Genomic DNA, 26261 nt, shown 5'->3' with positions numbered 1-26261 from the left:
CCGCTAGCATAAACTTGTTGTTATTTCATCCTTCTCCACAAATTGTTATGTGGAATCATATCAAAGGCTTTCTTGAAGTCCGCAAAGCAACAATACAATCGCTTGCCTTTCAGCGAACTTTCCTCCATGAGAACACGAAGAGTTGACAAGATGGTGTAAACAAAAACCCACTTGTCCTTTTACAGCTTGCCATTCTTTTCGGCTCAATCACTCAATTGTATCACCATTATGCACCCAATTGACTTTGCCATAAGAGACCCAATCATTAGAGTCCGGTAGTTATTTACATTCTTTACATCTCCTGCTTTATGCAAAGGCTTAACCCAATTAGCGCTCCAATCACAAGGCATACTACGTTGAAGTGCAAGGTTGAACATGTCATAAAATATAATATCTAACTTTACCAAATTATTTTCTCATATTAAACTGATCATTTAATGTGGGAGAATAAACGAGAACAAGAGTTAGAATAGAGACATGTGCTTCTAAACCTGTCTTAACACGGGACCAAAAGGAGAGATGGTTGCATCTCAATAGCGGTCAAAAAGGAGATGGTCTATCAAAGAGCAATGTGCAATAAGTGCTTCTAAACTTACCTCAGTAGGGGACCAAGAGGAGAGATGGTTACATCTCAATAGGGGTCCAAAAAGAGGTAGTCTATCAAAAAGCAATGTGCAACTAATAAAGCTTAAAAGACCTTAAGGTTAGCTTCATTAAAGACCTCCAATGGTTAATGTTAAAAGTCCTTTGACCTTAAGCAAGCTAGGGTTGAGCTTGAGGTGGGAACCCGACCTAAACTTAAGCAAGCTAGGGTTGAGCTTGAGGTGGGAACCCGACCTAAACTTAAGCAAGCTAGGGCTAGGCTTGAGGTGGGAACCTTAAGCAAGCTAGGGTTGTGCTTGCGGTGGGAACTCGACCTAAACTTAAGCAAGCTAGGGATGTGCTTGATGTGGGAACCCGACCTAAACTTAAGCAAGCTAAGGCTCTGCTTGAGGTGGGAACCCCACCTAAGGTGCTTGTCATGCTTGATGACTAAGGTACTTGAGGTACTTGTCACATTTAATGAGGAAGTTTCTTTAGAAGCTTCCTATGCATAGGGGGTAAGATGCTTGAGTCAAAAAGAGAACCTACTCACTTAATGAGGAAGCTGCTTGAGAAACTTCTTATGCATAAAAATCTCAAAGTTAGGGAAATTCTAAAAGAGCACATGGGACACATGTCAGACTCTCACTAAGTTTAACCACATGGTGTGCTTGAATGCTATTGGTTGGGCTAAAGAGGGGTCCAATGAGATTCTCCTTCCATCTAACAAGTATCTAGATATTTTCAAGCTCTCTCTCTCTCTAAGGGGTAAGGAGGACACTTGTCAAAACACTACCCATATACTTGACTGCATGCTTGATTTTTGATTGGCTAAGGGAAGAGGGGTCCAATGAGCTTGTAGCAAGTAGAATTTTCGCCCAAAGCAAGAAATGGGGGTGCTAGGGGGATATACTCCACACACACTCATTTGGAAGGCTATTCTCACTTGGTGAAATTTGAAGAACACCACCTCCTTCTCCAAGCTTGTGAGAGTGAAAGCCTACACCAACACTCTTGGCTATGGAATGCAAATCCAACCAAGAGCTATTCTTCAATGCTTAAGCTTGCCATCTTCTCCATCTTCATTATTATGCTATTATATATGCTAACAAGAAGAGTAATGATAAGTGAGGAACTATTTCTTTCTCCTATGGAATGTTTCTTCTTCCTCTTCCCTATCCTCATTCCCCGCTAGCCCTCTCCACCTTCGAAGGTGTTTGAGGCCTTGGGACTGAGGCTTGGGATAGTTAAGCTTTCTTCAAGTTTATGTTATGCTTGTGATGTATGAAGCTTTCCATCTTCATTGCATCACCTAGGTTACAAGGAACACAAAGATTGTATTGTACCAAGTCTCTCTTGATGGGAGAAACTATAATACAAATGCCTATTGGAGGGGGGACCGGCTCCATATGAATCCGGTCCTCAACTATTGTCATGTTCTCTAAACTCTCTCTCTTACAAAAGTAATGTTCATGCCAAGTTAACTAGGTACCATGTTTATGTTGCTACCATCAATTAAGTTCACCCGCTATGTTCACAAAGTAATCTCTCAAAAGTGCTTAACCTAATTTTCTAATTCCGTTATTCTCAAAGTTCATAGGCCATTTCCATTACAGAACATATCATACATCCAATCGTGTGTAAAATTTTCCATCATTTTAATCATTTTTTACTTGATACCTTGAAGACCTCTCGCATTGCAAGTGGCCAACTATTTGAGCCCACCGTATACATCCTCAATACTAGAAAAAGAAGGCATACATAGGAGTGGACCATTAAATGGTATCTTTCCAGCATTTGGTTTCTCATATAGTTGCTTACAATGTGTGTACATATCCATAAGACTCAAGTTACCAAAACTTTCAACCCACTTGTCCTTTAAGTTTATCCAAAATCTTCCACATGCGCGTGCCTGAACTTGAAAAATTTGATGTTTGACTTTCCACGTTCTTGTCTCTTTTGAATCAATGCCTTGTATGCATGCAAATGAGTTTGATAGTTCCTTGTGTCCATAGTTGCATCTAGCTTTGCAAGGACTTTTGAGAAACTTGGTATTGTCTATCAAACCACATTTTGCATCATCTACCATTGCTGATACCATGGATATGCTTTATGGAAAGTCATTTCTCTAAACAAGAACAAATAACTTTCTCAAAAGCTTCCCATTTAGTTTTCAATGGTGCGTCATATTGAATCTTTGTAAACCATAACTTTTGCTCAACCATTTCAATATACATTGGTACTCATTTGAAATCCATACAAAGAGATAACTTTCCTTCCCTTTGGTTGAGATTCATGCTTAGTTGTTTCTCCACGTGTAAGGTCAATACATAAGGTGCAATGGTCTATACATGATGGCTTCGGAGAGTAACATATAGGAAATTACACTATCCGCATTGTGTTTTCTACATGTAAATCCATCAATTCCACTCCATAAAGATACACCATTGGCAATGAGCATATCCATACTATTTGCATGTGTAAAAGTATACTATTGCATACTTTCCATAGTGATCGGTCTCTTTCTCATCCATTGAAATACGATCATACAGGTGAACTTCATCCAACTCCCTTGAAATGTATTGCATATCAAATTGTTGAGTATCATGTTGCAATGTTTTTGTGCGAGCATTCATATCCCCAAAGATAATAACATCAGCTTTGTCTTTAAAATAAGCAATGTCCTTCAACTCAATAAATGGTTGATTTCTATCCATGCAAGCATAAAAGGGAGAATCATGATGAAGAATGTAGCAACCTGCTATAAAAAATGGGTGCTCTTCTCAGTGTCATAATTTTTAGACATACATAACGTTTGTGCTTGTCGTCTTTCACAATTGCTAAAAAATATTCTAGTCCTTTCTTAATCATATGCTAACCCTCGTTTCCTTTTTTGTTGTATAAGATTCGTTGACCACATCAATGAATATACATTGTAATCCTCTAATTCGTCAATCCTTTATGCATCATGCTCCCAAGTTTCAATAAGAAGTACAACATTGGCTTTGCTTGTTAGCTCATCTATGCCAACCCCCGCATTCCATGGGTATTCATTGTAATTCAAAAGCATACTTTCAATTGTAACTCGGCTTTATAGGTCACGCATTTCTATTTGCTTGAGGGACTTGCTTCCTCCTTGGGCATGTTTTCTTCATGAAAAATATCCTTGTTTTTGTTATTTCTATTCTCATATGCCTTGCAATGCACGTTTTGTTGCTTAATAGTGCGATCTTCACTGACAAAACATTTTGTATCCCACTCCCTTTAATGTGAGACATAGCATTGGGACACTTGGGAAGATTTTACATCGTTGCACACTATGCCCCTTGCAAGTTCAGTAGTCTTAGCTTCATAACCTAATTGAGTGCTCGACTTTTATCACATTTGAGCTTGCTTTCCTCATATTTCTACCTAGCTACTTCATGGATACTCAATTACCACCTACGTATCCACAATCCTCGAGCATCGAGTCATTAATCAACTCGATATAGAGCATTTGACATCTTTGATTTGGTCCCATGGGTCATACTTTAACCTTTATACTCTCTCTCTCTCTCTCTCTCTCTCTCTCTCTCTCTCTCTCTCTCTATGAGATCATATGAGAAGGCCCATTGGCACACACTGCAATATCAACTAGACAAATGCTCCTAGCACCATTGAAATTGACAACGTTGGTCTATACATCATGAGACTCCTCTTTTTTCATGTTCAAATGAAGACTTGCATTAGGGAATTAATAGGGATGTGTCGAGGCCAAGTCCATGTAAAAGTCAATCTTCAAAAGTCAGCAAAGCATGATGCTTGTACAATGGGTGGAAGATAGCAAATCAAACTTGGACAGAGGCAAGAGAAACCAAATAGGAGGCAATCAACAGACAAAGAGAACCCAAACAACAGGCGAGACACACACCATTGGAATCTCATTAGTGCCATATCAGCCATATCTCAAACCTTTGATATGTTTACAAACCTCAAGAACAAATGCACCGTCACTAGTTATCTATCATAATGACTAATGTAGCTATGAAGTTATCACCCTAATTAATTTCAAAAGAGAGTAGCAAACATTTAAGGCTCACATCTATATGAGAAAAACTGGGAACCCCCCCCCCCCCCCCCTTCCCGAAACTTCCATTTTTCCCCGCTTCTCACAAATTAGACAAAGCCAGATAATTAATGTTTCATGGGCAATGAAGTACAATATGACCCTAAAATATCATTACCGTAAATTACAGTATGGTAATCCTCACCATAACCATACAATTTTGCATCATTAACATAACCATGAAATATCAAAGCATTCCATACAAAAGCGCAAATTATTTTCAACAAAATAGATATCACCCTCTTATCTTCAAAGCAAAAATGAGCCTGCACTTGAGGCCCACTGCATTCATTCCCTCCATAAGCAGAGAATGTTCCCCTACACCACACCCCTTGTTGAAACCAGGGCAAGGTTGCAGTTCCAACAAGTGATAGTAAAGGAAGAAAAAAAAAATGGAATTTAAATACAAAATATCCTGGGTTTTTGAAAGGGAAAAAAGACGAGCTTCTCCTTCAGAAGCTTGAGTTAAGTGAGCTGCGAAAAGAAGACTGCCATACAAGGACATAGCTTCTGCCCACAAAACAAGCCCTTTCACCTAACTATCAGGTAATTCATGATCAACACCTTCCATCAATTGAGGATGAGGCCAAGTAACAATTTGCATGCAACCCACATTTTTTAGGACATCCATCGGCAGGACATGTCTCTAATCAAGTGATAGTTGACACATTGGATGACCATTTTTTGACGTACCCTCCTTCAAAAAGCCGCTGCCTGCAGGACTTTTTAAAAGCAATCATTTCCCATTCGATGTGGGTTTGTGTGCCTTGACAACTTCACCCTTCTCATCAGACTGCTTTCGACGCTTTTTTCTGCAAGTTTTTGTCTTTGACCTTGCCCTCAAAGGCCTTCACAGACTCCTCATTACTCTCTTTCGGGACTTCCTTCTTAATCACTGCATTTTGTGTCACACTCTCTGGTGCCTTGGCCTCGCTCTTTCTTTCCTTCGATGTATCTGCATTGCCCTCTCTTAAGTTATTTTCTTCCTTTTCTACCTTTTCCAACTTGGCTGCTGCAGACTGACCAGTCTTTGACTCCAATTCACTGATCTTTCCTTCTAGTTTATCCAGCCTTTCATGAACTGTTCGAAAACCAGGCAGCTTGTGTGCCTCCTCTTCCAGCTGCTTTTCTTCAATTTCTCTCTTTTCGGAAACCTCCCGTTCCCTTTCCTAATAAATTCTAGCCAAGGGAAACATGTAGCATGGATAGGTACAGAAAGATTCAACATGAAAACCACGGTTCAAGAAACAAATGGCAATTTATTGGTATAAACATACCGCTTCCATTCTTCTTATGTCCCACCTAGCATATTGTGCTGTCAAATAAACAGCTGTAAACACAAAACTCGTTAAAACTCGTAATACGATCACTGTTACCACTCCAACTCAAAGCTTGAGTCTTTCCTGTAGATGCCACTTAAAAATTCTGTTTGTACATGTATTACCTTCATAGGGTTGAAAAATTTCGCACTCACAAACTATGAGGCGTTAAAATAATGTACAAAACATGCCTTGGACGCAAGAGATGACGGAAATATATGAGAGAAGCTTAACTTTAGAAAGTGAAAAGATACATTATATTTTATTATGGGAAAATTACCAAAATACCCCTCAAATTTGAAAAATTCCCAAAATACCCCCATATTTTGTCAAAGATTCCCAAAATGCCCTTCCAAGTTTCCAGAATTCCCCTGGACAGGAGACTAACCATCTCCAAAGACAAATTGTTTTGTAGCTTTTCATAAGAAGATTGATTGTCTATCATTGTAAGATGTTAAAACTAGAATTCGAGCTGGTTATCTAGGCTTTGACGATGAATTGCTTCATTGTTTTTAGAGAAAAATGCCTTTTTTTGGTAGCTAATTCATGAGAAATTATGTGTTAAGCAATCAAGAATGGATCTCAATTGTCAAAAGGAATAAACTCTAAAAAATCCAGAGCAATCCACCCAAAACAGACACAAGGATATGTTGGGAATTTTTGAAATTTGACGGGTATTTTAGGAATTTCCACAAATTAGAGGGGTAATTTGGTGATTTTCCCTTGTATTATTTACTTAACTCCTAACAATTAGAAACAAAAATGCCTTGAACACAAGAGATGTCCACAATAAATGAGAGACGCTTACTTGCAAGAAACTTTTACCAAAGACTCAACTTAAAAGTCAATCGCATCAAGGACAAGAGAGTCCAAAGACTTTGAAGAAATTGTATAACAAATAGACACAACAGCAGATTCTCATTCTATAAACTGAAAAATGAGATCCCAAAACGTAGAGATTGGAATGAAGCAATACACAGCCAATGGAAACAGGATCTTCAAAACTTAACATATGCAACCTTAAATTCACTGCTTGTCCAAACAGAAAATGAGAAATCAGCACCTTTATCATGCATAACATGGACAAAAGAAACAAAAACCCTATTCACATCATAAGTACCCATGACTAGAAGCAAGTCTGTTTAGAGTTGATTCCTAGATTGTAAATACAAATTAATTATAAAAGACTCACCGAGTGAAGGCAAACAAGCTACAACAGCTTGCCATAAATGAAAATCCCACCTGGCAAAGGCAAACAAAACAGAATTGATGGCAATAATAAATGAGCTCACACAAACTTCCAAAAAATTATACCTAGATGAATCCAGGATAAGCCCAAACTCACCCTTAAGGAAAATGCACGGTATAGACCCATGGTAGTCACCCACAAGACAATATAACCATCAGCTCCACCATGCATAGTATTGACTAAATACCACGACATCCCCACTAACGTCGTCAGTGCCCAATAAAACAACTAATAGAGTAGACCTCCTCAATATCTTGCAAGCAGGCTGTTAATCTACCGGGAGTGCATGTGAGGCAGGGTGTGTGTTTTGTTTTGTGCATAGAAAAGGAGCTGACTTCTATAACTTGAGCCCTCAGAACACCCAGACGGTGCCAATTCTGAGGGCAAGTACAAAACTGTTTATAGAGCGAGCTTGAAGGCAATATCTCAAAAAAAACCTAGATACAACTAGCCACTAAAGGAAGAACTGTAAAAACTGAAAAAGCCAAGGGACAACGTCTCTCCTAAAGAGAGTAAAAAGTGCCCTGGAAGACTAAATGGAGAGGGGATAACAGCCTCTGGAAGATGGGCACTTCCACCAAAAGCTCACTCTATACCAAAGAGAAGAACTCGGGTGAAGAGAAGATCCTTCTCTAACACAGATTGCAAGCAAAAGAAGACCCTCAAGAACCTCACGAACCTCAAGATCTCAAGACCCTCAAGAACCCAAGACCCGCAAGAACCCAAGTTCCTCGTGAACTTAAGAACCAAAGATCATAGTGCATGGTCATCACCCGAAGCGGAATACTTCGCATACAGGTGGTGAGCATGGGAGTGGCGAAGAAGAGTTTTCCCCACCAGGAGGTTTTCTCGACCCTCCCCCTTCCCCATCTACGCCACGAGTTGTACCAAATCCTATGGAGGCGATGGTCAAGTCGATGTTGGAGATGCTGGCACAACAACAAGAAACGAATCGCGTTGCGATGGCACAACTAGAAAGAAAAGCAGAATAACAAGAAGCGACTCGCATTGCCTTGGAACGCGAGCACGATGAACGAAAAGAAAGAAAAGCAATACAACAAGAAGCGACTTGCATTGCTTGGAACGCGAGCGCGATGAATGAAAAGACAGAAAAGCACAAAGAAAGGAGAAAGCCGAAGTAAGACGAGCGGCCTTGGAGACCGATCGTGAGGTTCAAAGAGACCTACGCACTCAAGATTTGGTTCAACAAGTTCTTGCCTCGAAGTCTGAACCAGCCAAAGATGTTGGTAGTTCCTCAAGTGGCGCAAGCCGGGATGCAGACTCCAACAACCCAGTCACAGAGAAGTTGACTTTCAGTAAGTATGATGGTAAGATGGATGCTACGATTATTCATTCTTGGTTGCATCAATTTAATGCTTATTTTGCGACAACTAAGAAGACAGGAAATAGCAAGGTTTTGACGGCAACCATGTACCTTGCCGGTGATGCCATCAATTGGTACCACGCATGGCAAGAGGCACAGTTAGCCGAGCACCTAGAGGAAGCCGACGAAATTCACGCCCCTTTCCTTCAATTGGGCTGATTTCCAAGACAAGCCCAAGGCGGGGTTTATGCGACCTCAGTACCTCGCACGATTAAAGGACAATTGGCGCGCTCTCAAGCAAAATGGTACGCCGGTTATGTCTTTTTCTAATCGTGTTTTGCAGCTCGGCACTCAATTACGCAAGTCGAATGCGGAGCGAAAGGAGGCATTTCTTTATGGATTGGACGAGTATATCAAGTATGATGTGGAAGTCCTTGATCCAATCAATCTCAACAAGGCAGTAGCGATTGCTCTCGCACAGGAGATGAAGCACAACAAAGGAAAGCCCAAGGAAAACTCAGAAATTTCAGACCACGGAGAACGGTAAGAATGGTAAGAATGATAACTCTTCTAACCCTTCTTCCTCTAATTCCTCGGAAAAGAACTCTAACAATGAATCTAAGGGTAAAGCTAAAGCACCTGCAAAACCTAAGCTAACCCCAGATGAAAAAGCTGCACAAGGAATTATAGGAGGATACATCACGGCTGAAGAACAAGTAGGCACCCACAGCAACCACAAGCACTTTAATGAACCAAGCTGAATCTTCTCATGTCTCTGACACACACATTGATGAGTCTTCATGAAGTGTTATGGTCATGTAAAGGGTCGGCGTTTTATCATATTGTTTGATCCAGGCAGTATGCATGATGTGATTAGTGCCTCTCTTGTTGAGAGAGCCCGTCTAGAGGTTAGTCAAAAATCTCCTCTCGAGGTTTGTGGCTTCGCTCCTGGTATGGACTCTCTCATCACGAAAGAGTGCCTTGATGTGATGTTTACCGTTCAACAAACTGCTTTCCGTCAGTAATTTATTGTGTCTCCTCTTTCAGGATGTGATATGCTTGTGGGCATAAGATGGTTTCGTGAGCATAAACCTCTCATTGATTGGGAGGCTAACACTCACATTAAATGCCAAAATTGACTCCCCCCTCATCATTCGTATTGAGGAGGACTTGCATTTTTTGCCTCTCATCTCTCATGTGCAGATAAAGCGTGAATTACGACGAGGAGCACAAGCGGCATTCATCTATGCTGCTCCAGTTTCCAGAGCATTCAGGCTCCAGCTAAGTATTCAGATTTGTTTACCAAGTTTAAACATCTCTTTTTGCAGGATGATCTTCCACCTCGTCTTGCACCCGAGCGACCGGAGGACCATCGCATTGAGCTTATGGAGGGGGCACAGCCTGTGAGTAAGGCTCCCTAACGTTTGAACAAGACACAGGAGGAAGAGTTAAGAGCGACAACTCACGGAGTTGGTGGCTAGAGGATTCATACGTCCTATTGTAAGTCCTTTTACTGCTCCTATTTTGTTTGTTCGCAAGAAGGATGGTTCGTCTCGTTTGTGTGTTGATTATAGGACATTAAACAAGATGACCGTCAAGAACAAGTTTCCGATGCCTCGCATTGAGTATATCCTAGATAGGCTCAATGGGGCAAAGGTTTTCAGCAAGGTCGATCTCAAGAGTGGATACTATAAGGTACGGGTATTCAAAGGCGACATCTTCAAGACCGCTTTTCGCACCGAGCGAGGGCAATGGGAGTATATTGTTATGCCTTTTGGATTGACAGATGCCGTGGGTACATTTAATCGTCTCATGGTAGGTCGTTTCGGCGATATAGTCGGTGTATGTGTGTTCATCTTTTTGGATGATATTCTCATTTTTTCTGCATCGTGGGAACAACATGAAAGGGATGTAGAAAGGGTACTAACCCGTTTGGATGAGTGTCAGTTATACATTGCAACTAAGAAGTCTGAATTTTTTCTTACTGAAGTCACTTATCTGGGTTATATCATTTCTGCAGAAGGCATCAAGTTAGATCCCGCAAAGGTGGAACAGGTTCGTAATTGGGATTTGCCCAAAACTGCATATGATGTGCGTTCTTTTCTTGATTTATGTCAAGCATATAGTTCGCACATAGAGAATTTTGCACACATTGCTGCACCTATGACTGATGTTTTGAAATGGATAAAGACTCGCCGTCAGCACGTAGACTTGCCCGAAGCAGCCATTGAGGCTTTCGCAGCTCTCAAGGTTGTGGTGACAGAAGCACCGTGTCTTATCCTTGCCTCTTGGGATGATCCCTTTGAGGTATGGACGGATGCGAGCAATGTCGCCATAGGCGCTGTGCTTCAGCAACATAGTCGTCCTGTAGCTTTCCTTAGCCGGAAGCTCAATACTGCGGAAAAGAATTATTCAGTTTATGATAAAGAACTTTTGTCTTATCATTCACTCTCTTAAGCATTGGAAGCATTTTCTTTATGGTAGAGAGTTTACAGTTCGCACAAATCATCAAGCCCTCAAGTGGCTTCAATCTATGACTAGTGCACATTGGAGTGATCGCCAGGCACGGTGGTCACAATTTTTTGAGCAATTTGGAGGTTTGATTGAGTATGTGCCTGGAAAAGCTAACCCTGTTGCAGATGCGTTGAGTCGCAAAGGACAGACTTTGGCTCTTAAGTCAAGATCCACTTTTTTTATTCAGGGTGTGTCTTTCGACAGCATGAAGAATCAGTATGCGGATTCCAAGTTTGGTAAGCATTGGTTGCAGGCTCTTGCTTCCCAAGGGCCAAGCAACTACCTCATTCGTGATGGTTTGTTGTATTTTCGTCAACGTTTATGTGTGTTGTCCTCTCTCAAGCCAACCATATTGCATGATGCACATGATTCTCTCATGGGTGGGCACAGGGGAATGAACACGACTTTGGAAAAAATAGAAAGATTCTTTTATTGGCCTAAAATGCAAAAGGATGTGTTTCGTTATGTCACACAGTGCATTATATGTCAAAAGGTAAAAGCTCTTCGAGGTAAGCAGCAAGGCCTCTTGCTTCCGCTGCCTATTCCCGATAGACCTTTTCAAGATATTTCTATGGATTTTGTGACTAACCTTCCACCAAGTTTGCATTCAAGGAACACTCAATGTTTGAAAATTGTCGATCGTTTCAGCAAGTTTTGCATGTTGATTGCTTGTAAGCCACAGTCACTGCACAAGATGTAGCACGGTTGTTCATTAAGCATTGGTACCCCCTCTGTGGTTTGCCAAAATCAATTGTTTCAAATAGGGATGTTAAGTTCACGTCCAATTTTTCGCGCGCACTCTTTGAAAATTTTGGCACTAAGTTAAATTTTTCATCTGTTTTTCATCCACAGTCAGATGGTCAGATAGAGATTTACAACCAATTGGCTTTTTATGTGTTAGTCATATGTGCATGATCAGCAGTCTCAATGGGAGCTCTATCTCCCATTGGTTCAGGCTAATCTAAATGACTCTTTTTTGTCTGCCATTGGTCGAACTCCATATGAGGCAGCTTTTGGCCGTCCGTTCCAGTCACTTTTGACTCGCTCGGACAGTCAAATGCCTGATGATGAAAGTCAGTCATTGGATGAGATTTCTGAGAGTGTGAAGCTTCGACTAAGCAAGGCTCAGGATGAGTGCTTAGCAGAAGCTTCGGATGAGATTTTTGAGAGTGTGAAGCTTCGGCTAAGCACCGGGCTTTGGCTTCTTTCCTTTATGCCCCGACTTGTCATCCTTATCATGTGACTTTCTTTGTGTCCTCCATGTTCACAAATATAACATTTCGTGGCTTCTCTTAGAGCTTTTCTTTCTTCAAAAATTTGCATTTTATGTCCTTGTCATTGCCCAAAAGAAGGTTTAAACTTCTTGTTGGACTTGTCAACTACATCAATTGAGGGTTTCTTTGTGGAAGTTACAGAAGGCTTTGCTGCAACGTTGCCCTTGGCTGAAAACTATTTGCCTTGGCCATTAAATCCACCAGAATTTCCTTTCGACGAATTATTGGCCATTGTTGTTGTAATTACTTTCAGCGAGGGATCGGATGGAAACACAGAGAGAACTGCAATCTACACACTTGGAAACACTTTTAGAACTTCAAAACACTTGAGTAATTGTGAAAAAGAGAGAGAGAGAGAGAGAGAGAGAGAGAGAGAGTAGTCGACACAACACGACAGAGTTCCGAGCCAAGACGCACTGCCCCAAAGCTTGGTGCCCCTTTCGGTATTTCTTATTATTAAACTCTGGAGGGTCCAACTCTCTCCGAGACTGCGTACAAATCCCCTCGAGGAGTGGCCCCTGGGGCACTTATAAACAATACAAGGGATGCCCAAAAGCAAGGCCCCACAAGCTTTAGTCCTAAAAGCTCACTTGAAATCAAAAGCATCTGCTTCTAAAAGCTCGCGCTGAAATCTATCAAAACTACCAGCATAATTTGCAAAAGTCCGTTCAACTGCCACGTCAACATACTCAACGCAAATCACAGAATTCCGTATCAGCAGTGTCACGTGTCATGCCTCTACGCAACTTGACTATGTGTGTGTCTTTTTTGTTGATTTAGGCCACTCGGCAAAACTTCATAAGTTGGTAGGATTAGGATTATTAATTCCTAACCCCTTGGGCCACTTGGCATAACTTTATAAGTACGGATTTTCGTCTACTTCTTCTGCTCTTCCTCTCTTTAGACCTCTCGGCCGGTTCCTGTAAATCTCTCAATCAAGTTTGTTCACGACCCGAAGACCCGAAGGTCACTCACATGTCTTGGCACCAAGTAGATGATTTCACATGAAAATACCACAGAGAGAATTGATCATGGCACAGAGGATTCCGGCTTTGACCAAGAGATTGGCATGGACCACCTTTCTAGGGAAAGTGGAATCTAGGGCGGGCCAAACGAACGCATTGATTCGATGCATCTATGATCTCGATGCAAAAACTCTGACCCTAAAACCCGTCATATACCACCTTCTAAAATCAAAGCAAGCCTCCTCGATTACAGGATACAATAAAATGCAAACACTGCTAGCATTCATGCAACTTAAAAATTTCACAATTGATCATTCAAGTCATACATTCTTGTGTCATGATGGCCGTGCACAGAAAAGAGAAAAGCTAGTTGTAGACACCTCGAGTTGCGTTTGAAAATCTGTCTTATGGCCAATTTCTTAGCCAATGCCTATAAAAGGTCATTGGATCTTTTACTTGGATGTCGATCACACACCCAAGATCATAAAATTCTATGAAGTTTCCACCCGCATAAGCTGCATCAAACTGCTCTATGAAGATCAAAGTCTTCAATTGGTCCTGTGTTCCATTGAAAGTTTTAAACTTCGATATCTCTCCACCTTCCTTGTAATCCTTAGGTTGACTGAAAGGAGTCAAATTGTCATAAACAGGTGCCTTTAAAAGTAATGCTCCAAAATTGACCATTCTCGCACTTGTATCACCTGTTTTACCTGTCATACCCGCATGGCTATGACAAACCAGCCTTACCAAAGTGTGTTCCAGGCATTCAAAAATGGCCATAGGCACCCTCAAAACCTCGTTGGACACCTATGTTCCCATACATAGGGTTAACCATGCCTAGTTACATTGTCCCAACCACATTCGCTAGCATATAACCTTGCAAACCTGTGGGAGGTCCAGCCATAGCCTGAAACACTGATCGTCTCCAAAATAACCAGGATATGAAGTAGGCGGCAGAATAGTCTAACAAATTGCTTGTTCATTACTCCCTTGACCATTCACAAACCGTTCTTGTCCGGGTAAAGTAGGTTGCTTTGGATCAATGGACACCACTGGTTGCTCAATCACATGGGCTTTCCCTCGAGCATCAATAGACCCCCCTACATGAGGAATCTTTTCCTGCAATGAATGATACATATCCTGTGAGGGAGCCTGTAAGAACTCTTGCATCCTTGGATTCTCTAGCCGACTCCTGAAAAGTTTCCATGCAACTAAGTAGTTGAGCTTTAAACAACTTGTCCTCTTCTTGATGAGTTGTAGGAGCTTTCTTTGTGCCATGTGAGGAAGATCCCTCTTCAAGTACCTAGTCTCTCTTCTCTACCATAATGATATCCTCTGTGTTGCTTTCACCCACAACAATCCACGTTGCACTCTTTAAAGAAAAAGTGACTATAAAGTCGATGGAACCATGAAACCGGCTAGTACACAATAGAGGGTGTCACAAGCTGATGACGTGGCATGGCCCCGCAGACAGAAGTGATGATGTGGCAAAAATTGTACGGTAGATGACGTGGCAGACTGTACGTCAGAGTGCCACGTGGCAGTAGTACAGATTTCCGCATAACGCGCGACATGCTGACATGGCAGCATGTACGGATTTTCGGAATTTGCGCTACCTGCTTTTTGGGGCAGATTTTAGGCCATATGCTTTTGAGGACTATTTGCTTTTGAGTTTGAAGCTTTTGGGGCTCTGCTTTTGGCATCCCTTGTAAACTTTATAAGAGCCCCTAGGGCCTCACTCTGAGGGCATCTGGACGCAGAGTCTGAGAGGTCCCTCGGGATTTGTACTTTGCAATGATTAATGAAAAATAAATACGGAAAGGGGCGCCAGACTTTGGGGCCAATACCTCTGGGCACGGAACTACGTCGGGCCGTGTCGACTCTCTCTCTCTTTCTCTTAATTGTGAAGTATTTGTTTGTCTGTTGCTATTGATTTTCCGGTTTGGAGTGTCCAAGCCAGTTACAGTGGTATCAGAGCAGCAGAAAGATTCTTCTGCTACTACAGAGGATCCAATTGTAACAAACTTGGACACCCCAAGTCAAAGATTCTACCACGACACAGCAAAGATTCACTTCAAAACAGTTCACAATTCACACTTGAGTCGACACGGCCCGGCATAGTTCCGTGCCTAGAGATATTGGTCCCAAAGACTAGCACTCCTTTCGGTATTTCTTTTTGTATAATCTGTGTTCAAAGTACAAGAGAGTGGGTAGGTGCTCACTCTCAGACTCTGCGTCCAGATGCTCTGAGAAGTGAGGCCTTGCCCACTTATTTATTGATACAAGGGATGCCCAAAAGCAGAGCCCCAAAATCAAAAGCTTAAAAGCTTTCTTTAAAATAAAGCAATTTATCCCAAAAGCTGCTAATTCAGCCAGCATAGAATTCAGCCAACGCAATAGCAAGGAATTCCGTACAGCTGTTAGTACGCCTGCCACGTCAGCATGTCAGCAGATTTTGCGCCGCAAATTCTGGGATTTCCGTACGGATGCCACGTCAGCCTATCCGCGCATATTACAGGGATCGGTATTGTTTGCCACGTGTCATGTCCGGGGTCTGCTGCCAAGTCACCCATTTGTGACATACCCCCCTCTTGAAAGCATTGTAATCGCCCTCGATTACGCCTGCAAAACAGACAGAGGCCATAAATTGTCTTAGCGTCTTAGCAAACACTAACTGTTGGTACCGACGCACTAGGAACAACACATCTAGCACATGTACCAATCGACAGTCACATCACAGGACATCACTTGACATCACAGGACATCACATAACAAATCAAATTCAAAATTCATTCAAAATCTCAGACCATGATTAATCGGCAACATATTTAGCAATCGCATCTAGATCCGGTCAAGACCTCACAGATGCCCAATTAACTAATCCATATTGCAATCATGTCTATAGAGATTTATGAGACCGAAATGCTGCGGTCATTTCGTCTATCAGTTCCTGCACTTAAACAAGTCAAGTACAAATCAATCAGTATCATATTCATTATCAGGAATTCCAGTTCATAAAGTCATACAGCAGAATATTGTCAACTCAGTAGTATCCCCGAAACCCAAAGGGACATCAGTGACTCTATATCAAAAATCGGGGCAATCTGTTGACAAAAGAGCGGAGTGACTCCCCTCTTGTGCAAAGCCGCTGCACTAGATTCGCCCATGCTGAAATCGGGGTTCTATCGGGATAGACTATGCTAAACCGAATGCTTCAAGGTAAAGGTTCACAATCTGAGGAGTATCTACTAGGTTCTCCTCCTCCGTCCACTTCGCATCTTATGCAGGATAGTTCTTGAATTTAACCAAGAACTGCCTAATCACTCTAACTTTAATCTTTCTATCTTTATGTGCCAGTATCTGTTCTGGAACGAGTATCTCCTCGCTTTCCTCCACTTCGGGTTGCTCATCTCGCTCCCCATTATCGAGCACGTCGCCTTTAAAAGGCTTCAAGAGACTCGCATGAAAAGCATTGTGAATTCTCCAAGTATCGGGCAGCTTCAGTCGAAAGGAGACATCATTTATCTTTTCTTTCTAGAAAGGTCCATAGTATCTCATGCTAAGCTTTGGAAAAAGCCACTCCTTTCCCTTTTTCTTTCTCAGGCGTGCCTTCTCAAAACGTAAGAGCACCGAATCGTCTTCCTTTAATTTCAAATCACGACAGTGTCGATCTGCTGCCTTCTTGTGTCTTTCCTGAGATTTCTCTAAAGCCTCCCAAACCTTGGCAAAAGCAATGTCCAAGTCCCTCGTGTATTGGTCGGCTTCAGAAATCTTATCTTTCATGCTTAGGAAGGGTGGAACCTTCGGAGCACCTTCAATAATCTCAAATGGTACCTTCCCCGTTGAAGCGTGAATCGTGTTATTGTAGGCAAATTCCACCAAAGGCAAAAACTTTTCCCATTGAGTCTTCTAAGACTTCAATAAATCCAGTACGATTGAATTTGCAATCTCAGATTGCACATCTGTCTACGGGTGGAAAGATGACGAGAATTGCAACCGTGTGCCAATGTTCTCCCAAATAGGCTTCCAAAACAAACTCGTGAATTGGGGATCTCTGTCAGAGACAATTGTCTCGGGCATGCCATGTAATCTGAATATCCGGCAATGAACAGTCTCGCTAAATGATCCGGTTTGACTGTTTTCTTCACTGGAATAAAATGAGCTTGCTTGCTAAATCTGTCTATAACAGTCCAGATACCATCATACCCACTGTGTGTCTTCGGGAGATCAAAAATGAAATTTTATGCTTGTCAAACTTGACCATTTGGCATACCAAGCAACTGCGTACAAAATCGTACACGTCCTTCTTGAGTCTCGGCCAAAAGAAGTATCGCTCCACACCTTTCAAGGTGGTGTCAATGTCACGATGACCCCTAAGTGGTGGACAGTGGCATTTGGTTAGAACCTTTTCCCTCAACGGCTGTGTAACGCACAACATCATTTTCTTCATCAAGTAGCCTTCCCGAATGGAATATTCCGCTACTACCTCCCCATTCTGTATTCGACCGAATACATCTGAAAAATCTAAATCTGTGGCGTACTGATCAACCATGTCCTCGAAGCTTCTATGATGAATCGCCAAAATAACCAAGACCAACGGCTTCCGAGACAAAGCATCTGCCACCAAGTTCTTTTGTCCTTGTACATGAACAATCTGGAAGTGAAACTGTGACAAGATGTTAGCCCACCGCATCTGCTCTTCCGATAGCTACTTCTGTGACAAGAAGTAGCGTAAACTTTGATGATCAGTAAAGACCGTAAAATCGGCTCCGAGTAGGTAATGTCGCCACTGAGTAAGAGCATGGATAACCACCAAAAGCTCTTTCTCATATATCTGTGATGTCAATTCCGGCCTTGAAAACAATCGGCTCTCATAGGCAATGACATGGCCTTCTTGCATTAAGACCGCACCCAAACTACGACCACAAGCATCACAATATATACTTTCAACGGCTTTCGCAAATCCGGTAGAGTCAAGACTCGTCCTGTAATCAATTTCTCTTTCAAAGTCTGAAAGGCAGTCACCTCTGTGGGTCCCTACGAGAAAGGGACTCCTTTCTGTATCAAGATATGCAAAGGGGAAGCAGCCTCTGCAAACTTTCTAATGAACCACCGGTAGTAAGAACATAAGCCCAAGAAGCTTCTAACTTCATGGACATTCTTCAAATTGGACCAATCACTAGTCTCAATCTTGGCCGGATTCATCTGCACTCCTGCTGCTGAGACGATGTGTCCCAAAAAGTGTCTCTGATAAGAAAAATTCACTCTTCTTTGCACTGATCACCAACTTGTGATCTCGCAATGCCTGAAAGACCTGTAGCAGATGTTCTCTTTGTTCTGCCTCAAACAAGGTGGTACCAAACGTACTGTACGTGGCGTATATGTACGTACTGTACATTGTTCCGTACAGGAAAAAATTTTATGTACGTAAAAATACGTACTCTAGTAAAAAAACCGCAAAGTACTAAATTTTCTAGGAAATTTCCAATAAAAAACAAGAAAGAAGCCAACTTATAGAGACATTCAAAGACACGTTTTACAAGACAACCACATACTGTGTAACTATTGCAAGAGACTTTGGATTTTTATTTTAAATCAGCACCGTACGGGCTTCCCACCACCAATAAATTTAATTTAAAAAAAGTGTACGGATCCGTACAGAACGTCCGTACGGTACGGAACCGATCCGTACGTACGTTTTGATCCAACCTTGGCCTCAAACTTGGAGAAGACTATAATGTCATCAAAGAAAGTGCCAGCAAAAGATATGTACTCTCTGAAAATCATGTCCATTATCCGGTTAAAGGTCGTTGGAGCATTGGTAAGGCCAAAAGGCATCACCAAAAATTCATATAAACCGTGTGGAGAAAGTCTTGGCGTTCTTTATCAAGTTCAGACATATTGTCCTATGTTCATCATTCAACTCTTTCAAAAAGATAGAGTAAACAAACAGACTGGATTTCATTAATTTCAAAACGGCCTAACCCGATACAATAAGGACAGACTCGCCCTTCAATTTCACATCAAGTACAATTTTTCGGCCCTTTTCATTAGTCCATGTCGCTTTCTTCGCCCGATAATCGACCACGGCGTTGTTCTTATGGTACCAAGGAACTCATAGGAGGACATCACAACCTTCCAAGGGCATTATGTAGAAGTCCTCGCGTCCCAAATACCCCTGACAATGCAACCGAAGTTTGCCAATGACAAGTGTGGCCACGTCCTGTCCGGGTGCCGCTAGAACTACCTCTGCTTGTGATCCCATCCGATCGGGTGTAATCTCGAGCCCCGCCGCCAATTCAGGTGAAATGAAGTTGGCCTTGGCTCCTTTATCAAAGAAAATCAGGGCTTCTTGATCTTTCACTTTGCCCAAAGCTCAGCAAAGTTCTGTACTTTCATCAATCGTGCTTGGGTCATTACCCATGCAAACTGGAACCAGTCCTGCTTTTATCTTGCCTTTTCGTCCACTTTTCTCAGCTGCTCTCGAACTCTCTGGCCTGTTGTCACAAGACAGGCACCACGTGTCAATAGAAAAGAACAGACTTAACAAACTTTTAGCACTTCAACAACAACTGAGCTGAAAGAGAGAGACGACACGCGACATGGAGTGACGGAATTCCACCCCAGAGAGTATTGGCCCCAAACCCTGGCACCCCTTTCGATATTTCTTTATATTGCATCAACACAGTACAAGCCGGTACTCCAAACTCTGCACCTTCTCCAGGAAGCATGCCAAAGAATGAGCCCTAGCCTCATATTTAAACGCCCTAGGCCCTAAAAGCAGTTTTTCATGAAAAGCCTTTTAACTCAAAAGCTCCTGGTTCAAAAGCAATGCCAAAAAGCTGCCAGTGTAATTTACGGAAATCTATACACCCTACCACGTCATCATGCCAGCGCAAAACGCGGAATACCGTACAACTTGCCACGTCATCATCGTTGGGTTAAAGGCCCAAATGGCCCCCTTTAATGTATATTTTAAAGGTTACTAACCTTTGGCCAAGTTCACATTGAACTTGGCCACTAACTTTAAATTGGTCCTATACATATTAATAAAGGGAATGTGAGTTTTTAACTCGCTCACTTATTCCCCCATATATTGAGTAGCGTGCCCTCTCTCTCCCTCTTCGATCTGCTAGCGCTTCCCTTCTACAGCACAGTGCCTCCGCTTCAAGCCTCAAGGCCTACGCATCTTCGCGTGCTCTTTCACTTGCACACACCGCCGCGCGCTCATCAACTGGTATCAGAGCCAAATTAGGGTTTACTCCCAAACCTGCAAACGCTGATGTTCAACCAAGGAGGTCGACTTTCACGCGAGATTTTGCAATTTCATCGCCAAAGGGCTCGTACCCGGACACTAGAGAGCTCCCGACAAGTCAAATTGACCTAAAACAGACTGAAATTAGGTCAAAATCAGCAAATTACAGGTTATGACAGCAAAATACAGGTTTTGCAAATGATGTATTAAGGTGTGGGAACATCTTTGCTAAGTACCTAAAAACACTGAAATTGCCGAAAAACAGGTCCCAAAACAGGTGTTTTCAGCAAATTTCAGATTTACGCAATTTTTTGCAAGTGTTTTTATGATGCAACTACATTGGGGAAAGTGCAAATTGATGCAATCTATGCACGTTTGACAAATTTTGGCTATGTATGACCATTTGTGGCTCAATTTCGTGCAATTTGATGCTACAAATTGGGGCTTTTGCTCTTACATGCTTCTAAAAGCTGTGCATTAGCCTTATGTATGTTCTGTGAGGCTAAAAAAAACTAAATTTGTTGTTTTTGAGCACAAATTCGCTCGCTCTTGCACATAAATTTTAGAAATTGTTTTTTGTGCCCAAATCGACCTATTTTGCCCCAAAATGCTCCTATGACCATTTGGAGTTGTAGTGCACATCTCTGTGAGGCTATACTCCGGTTTTTGTGCATTTTGCCCAAAAATTCAGGGTATTAGCCCTCTTATTCGTGCAACTATGGCCTCATCTTCTTCGGATATGAAGAATCTCTTCGAGATTAGGAGGTTCGATGGAACAGGTTTCGATCTTTAGAAAGACAAGATCCAGGAAATCCTATTTCTTAAGGATTGTGAAGGGGCACTTAAATAGATAAAGCCACAGAATATGACGGATGAAGCATGGGTTAGCCTGAACAGGAAGGCTGTTACATACATTAAAATGGCCATGACCGATGAGACAGTCATTGATGTGAAAGGTCTCACAAGTGCTTTTGATGTGTGGGAGAAGTTAAAGGGAATGTATGAGAATACAACGCTTGTCAACCAAGTGCATTTGATGCGGAAACTTGTTGGCATGCAACTAGATGAGTCCAAGAGCGCTGCAGAGCACTTGTCGTTGTTCGCAGGTACTTTGTCGCAGTTACAGGATTCAAGCTTGCCCCCTTTTGATGATAAGCTGAAAGCTATCTTCCTGCTTATGACCTTACTTGAGTCATGGGAAACATTGGTGGTTTCATTGTCCAATAACCCCAATTTGACATTTGATGGTGTTAGGGGTTCTACCTTGAATAAGTAAATCAGGAGAAAAGCAAGTGGAGAGCGAGGCAGCTCTGCCAACATGGTTAGAGGCAGGATAGAAAAGAAGAATGCCTATGCACAAAGGAGTAAGAGTAAGAGTAAGGAAAGGGGAAATGCCAGCAAAGGTAAGGGTGATGTGACTTGCTATCAGTGTGGCAGAAAAGGTCACAAGAAACCCGATTGCAGGTACTACAAAGCCGAGTTAGAACGAAAAAAGAATGGTTGAGACAAAAAGAAAGAGAAGAAGGAAGTCAAGACAGATGCACAGGATAGCTCAAAGGACAAAGAGAAGGCCAATGTGGCTTCTAGTGTTGTGATTGAGGAGTTGTCAAATGTAGAGGACACCTTGTGTGCCACTTTGTCAGATGATGATGCTTATGACTTTGATGCCTCTCTTAATGTTCATTCACAGGACATGCAGATCACAAAGAGTGATCTTATTGATGCATTGTTGACTGTCAATGATGCATTATCCCAGACTTGGATTGTTGATTCCAGTGCTTCATTTCATGTGACTCCTATCAAGGAGTGTTTCTCTACTTTTGATGCAGGCAAGCGTGGCCATGTATACCTTGGAAACAATCATGCATGTTCCATTGGCACTATGTATCTCTCCATAGATAGCACAAATGAGCTTGTCTTGAAACCCGATTGCAGGTACTACAAAGCCGAGTTAGAACGAAAAAAGAATGGCGGAGACAAAAAGAAAGAGAAGAAGGAAGTCAAGACAGATGCACAGGATAGCTCAAAGGACAAAGAGAAGGCCAATGTGGCTTCTAGTGTTGTGATTGAGGAGCTGTCAGATGTAGAGGACATCTTGTGTGCCACTTTGTCAGATGATGATGCTTATGACTTTGATGCCTCTCTTAATGTTCATTCACAGGACAGACAGATCACCAAGAGTGATCTTATTGATGCATTGTTGACTGTCAATGATGCATTATCCCAGACTTGGATTGTTGATTCCAGTGCTTCATTTCATGTGACTCCTATCAAGGAGTGTTTCTCTACTTTTGATGCAGGCAAGCGTGGCCATGTATACCTTGGAAACAATCATGCATGTTCCATTGGCACTGTGTATCTCTCCATAGATAGCACAAATGAGCTTGTCTTGCATGATGTTAGATATGTGCCGCGAATCAAGAAGAGTTTGCTTTCTGTTGGTCAGATGGATATGCATGGTTACAGCATCTTGTTTGAGAGAGGATCATGGAAAATGACTAAAGGCTCAAGGCTGATTGTAAAGGTCACAAAGAAAGGGACACTTTACTGCATGCATGGAAAGGCCGTGTTGGGCAAGTTTATTGCATTGGCTGAAATTAACTCTCATATGGAGTTGTGGCACAAGAGGCTTGGCCATATGAGCCAAAAGGGTCTTTCTAAGCTTTGTACTTTGAACAAGCTTGATGCTAAAGGCACAAAGCTTGACTTTTGTAATGAATGTCAATATGGCAAGCAAGTAAAGCGTTCTTATTACTCTTTGGTGTCTCTCGTAAATCTTGTGTACTTGATCTTGTACATTCTGATGTATGTAGCATGCCTACTAAGTCTATGGGAGGTGCATGCTATTTTGTCTCCTTTGTTAATGATCATTCTAGGAAAATTTGGGTTTATTTGCTTAAATCTAAGGATGAAGCCTTTGCTGCGTTTAAGAAATTTCATGCATTTGTGACCACCCAAACAGGTAGAAAGCTAAAATGCTTGCGTACGGACAATGGGGGGGAGTTTACAAGTGCTGAATTTAACAAGTTTTGTGAAAATTTGGGCATTAAGAGGGAGCTTACTGTGCCATACAGCCCCTCTTCTAATGGTGTGGCTGAAAGATTTAATAGGACACTTTGTGAGAGCGTGAGATGCATGCTGTCCACAACTAATCTCTCTCATGGATTTTGGGGAGAAGCTTTGAAAACTGCAATGCATATATGCAATCGATCCCCTCACATGTCTTTGAAAGGTGACATCCCTGAAGAGGTTTGGTCTGGCAAGCCTGCTTCATATGATCACTTACGCATTTTTGGTTGCGAGGCTTTTGTGCATGTTAGACCTGAGTTGAGGAGTAAACTAGATGTCAAGTCCATTAAAGGTCTTTTCATGGGATACGGTGAAGAAGGCGAAATGGGTTACAGGATTTGGTTACCTCAGCTCAAAAGGGTTATACGCAGCCGGAATGTTGTTTTTAATGAGGCAAGGCTGCTTCAAAACAATTGTGCCTCAAAGCATGACCATAAAAGGGTCAAATTTCAGCATGACCAGCCACCTGTTAGGCCTATTCTTGACCCTCAGGATGCACCACATATGGCTGAAAATGTAGATGATACAGTGGTGTTTGAGCCAGATGATGTTGGACAACAAATTGAGGCTCCTGAAGGGCATTTGCAACCACGAAAAAATGTTGAAAATGGTGCTGAAAATTATGTACAGCAACCCATTGTTGATGATTTTATCATGCCACCTGATGTAAACTCATTGCCGAATAATGTGGATCATTGGGTGAGGCGGTCTACTCGTCAAAGACGGCCTGAGTAGATATGATCCCTCTTTGCATTACATTATGTTGACAGATGAGGGAGAGCCTCTTACATATAAAGAGGCAAAGACATGTGAGCATAGCGACAAGTGGGAGCTTGCTATGCAGGAAGAGATTAAAGCTTTGCATGCTAATCATACTTGGGATTTGGTGGAATTGCCCAAAGGAAGGAAGGCTATTCCTAACAAATGGGTGTATAAAATCAAGACAGTTGATGCAAAACCCAAGTATAAGGCAAGGCTAGTTCCAAAGGGATATGTTCAAACCAAGGGCATAGACTTTCAAAAAGTGTTCTCTCCTGTTGTGAAGATGACCACTTTGCGTGTATTGTTTGCCATAGTGGCTTCTCTTGATTTGGAAATGGACCAAATGGATGTACATACCGCTTTCTTGCATGGTGATGTGGAAGAAGAGCTTTACATGAAGCAACCCGAGCGTTTTGTTATTCCTGGCAAGGAACATATGGTATGTATGCTCAATAGAAGCTTGTATGGGCTGAAACAATCATGTAGATAGTGTAGACAGTGGTACAAGAAGTTTGATCGCTTCATGCTTAAACAGGGTTACAAAAGAAGCCATGCAGACCATTGTTTGTATACCAAACATGATGAGGATAGCTGCCCTATCATTCTTGTGCTCTATATTGATGATATGTTGATAGCTGCAAAGAAAAGAAGCATTGTTGATGCTCTTAAAGGGCAGCTGAAATCTGCATTTTCAATGAAAGACCTTGGGGAAGCTGAACATATACTTGGAGTGCGTGTTACAAGGCAAAGAGACAAGCGCCTATTGTATTTGTCGCAAGAAAAGTACATTGAAAAGGTGCTGGACAGATTTAACATGGCTGAAGCAAAGCCTCTTGGTGTGCCATTACAGCCATATGTCAAAATCTCCAAGGATGATTGTCCCAAGTCAAAGGAGGAAGCCAATGACATGCAAAGTGTGCCTTACGCTTCAGCTTGTGGTTCACTTATGTATGCTATGGTTGCTACTAGGCCTGACATAGCCCATGCAGTGGGAGTTGTGAACCGGTTTATGGCTAATCCAGGCAGGTTGCATTGGGATGCAATGAAGTCCATTATGAGGTACTTGAAAGGGACTAAAAACAAATGCCTCTGCTATGGTAAAGGACCATTGAAGTTGAAGGGATTTTGTGACTCTGACATGGCTGGTGATGTGGATATAGGAAATCCACAAGTGGCTATGTGTGTACTCTTTCAGGAGGTGTTGTTTCATGGTGTTCTAGATTGCAAAAGATTGTTGCATTGTCTACAACAGAGGCTGAATATATTTCAGCCACTGAGGCTTCTAAAGAAGCTATTTGGTTAGGACGCCTATGCAGTGAGTTTGGTTTGCCTGCCAAGGCACCTATGCTTGGTTGTGATAGCCAGAGTGCCATATGCCTGGCAAAGAATGCCATGTTTCATGCACGCACAAAGCATATGGATGTGCGGTATCACTTCATATGAGAAGTGCTTGAGGATGGCCTTATTACATTGGTTAAGGTCCATACATCACAAAATCCAGCAGATGCTCTCACTAAGTGCTTATCCAAAGCACAACATCATCTATGCATAGAGATAGTGGGAGTCACGTAGCTTAAAGGTGCCATTTATGCCTTTAGGTGGGAGGTTGTTGGGTTAAAGGCCCAAATGGCCCCCTTTAATGTATATTTTAAAGGTTACTAACCTTTGGCCAAGTTCACATTGAGCTTGGCCACTAACTTTAAATTGGTCCTATACATATTAATAAAGGGAATGTGAGTTTTTAACTCACTCACTTATTCCCCCATCTATTAAGTAGCGTGCCCTCTCTCTCCCTCTTCGTTCTGCTAGCGCTTCCCTTCTACAGCACAATGCCTCCGCTTCA

General features: G+C 42.0%; 1 protein-coding gene across 1 annotated transcript in view; it reads right to left on the bottom strand.

Annotated features, from left to right (window-relative positions):
• Positions 1 to 4801: 4801 nt before the first annotated feature.
• LOC147463273 (uncharacterized) overlaps positions 4802 to 26261 on the bottom strand; it is a 41076-nt gene continuing 19616 nt past the window's right edge. Inside the window, exons 2-4 of the mRNA XM_086487867.1 lie at positions 7199 to 7248; positions 5965 to 6017; positions 4802 to 5856 (exon numbers count right to left, since the gene is read on the bottom strand). Coding sequence (XP_086343993.1) covers positions 5476 to 5856; positions 5965 to 6017; positions 7199 to 7248 — 484 coding nt within the window. The 3' untranslated portion in view covers positions 4802 to 5475. The remainder of the gene's footprint in view (positions 5857 to 5964; positions 6018 to 7198; positions 7249 to 26261) is intronic.

The sequence above is a fragment of the Adiantum capillus-veneris genome, chromosome 2 (genome assembly GCF_014529385.1).
Source record: "Adiantum capillus-veneris isolate H3 chromosome 2, ASM1452938v2, whole genome shotgun sequence".
NCBI lineage: Eukaryota > Viridiplantae > Streptophyta > Polypodiopsida > Polypodiales > Pteridaceae > Adiantum > Adiantum capillus-veneris.
This window is presented reverse-complemented; position numbering and strand designations above follow the sequence as displayed.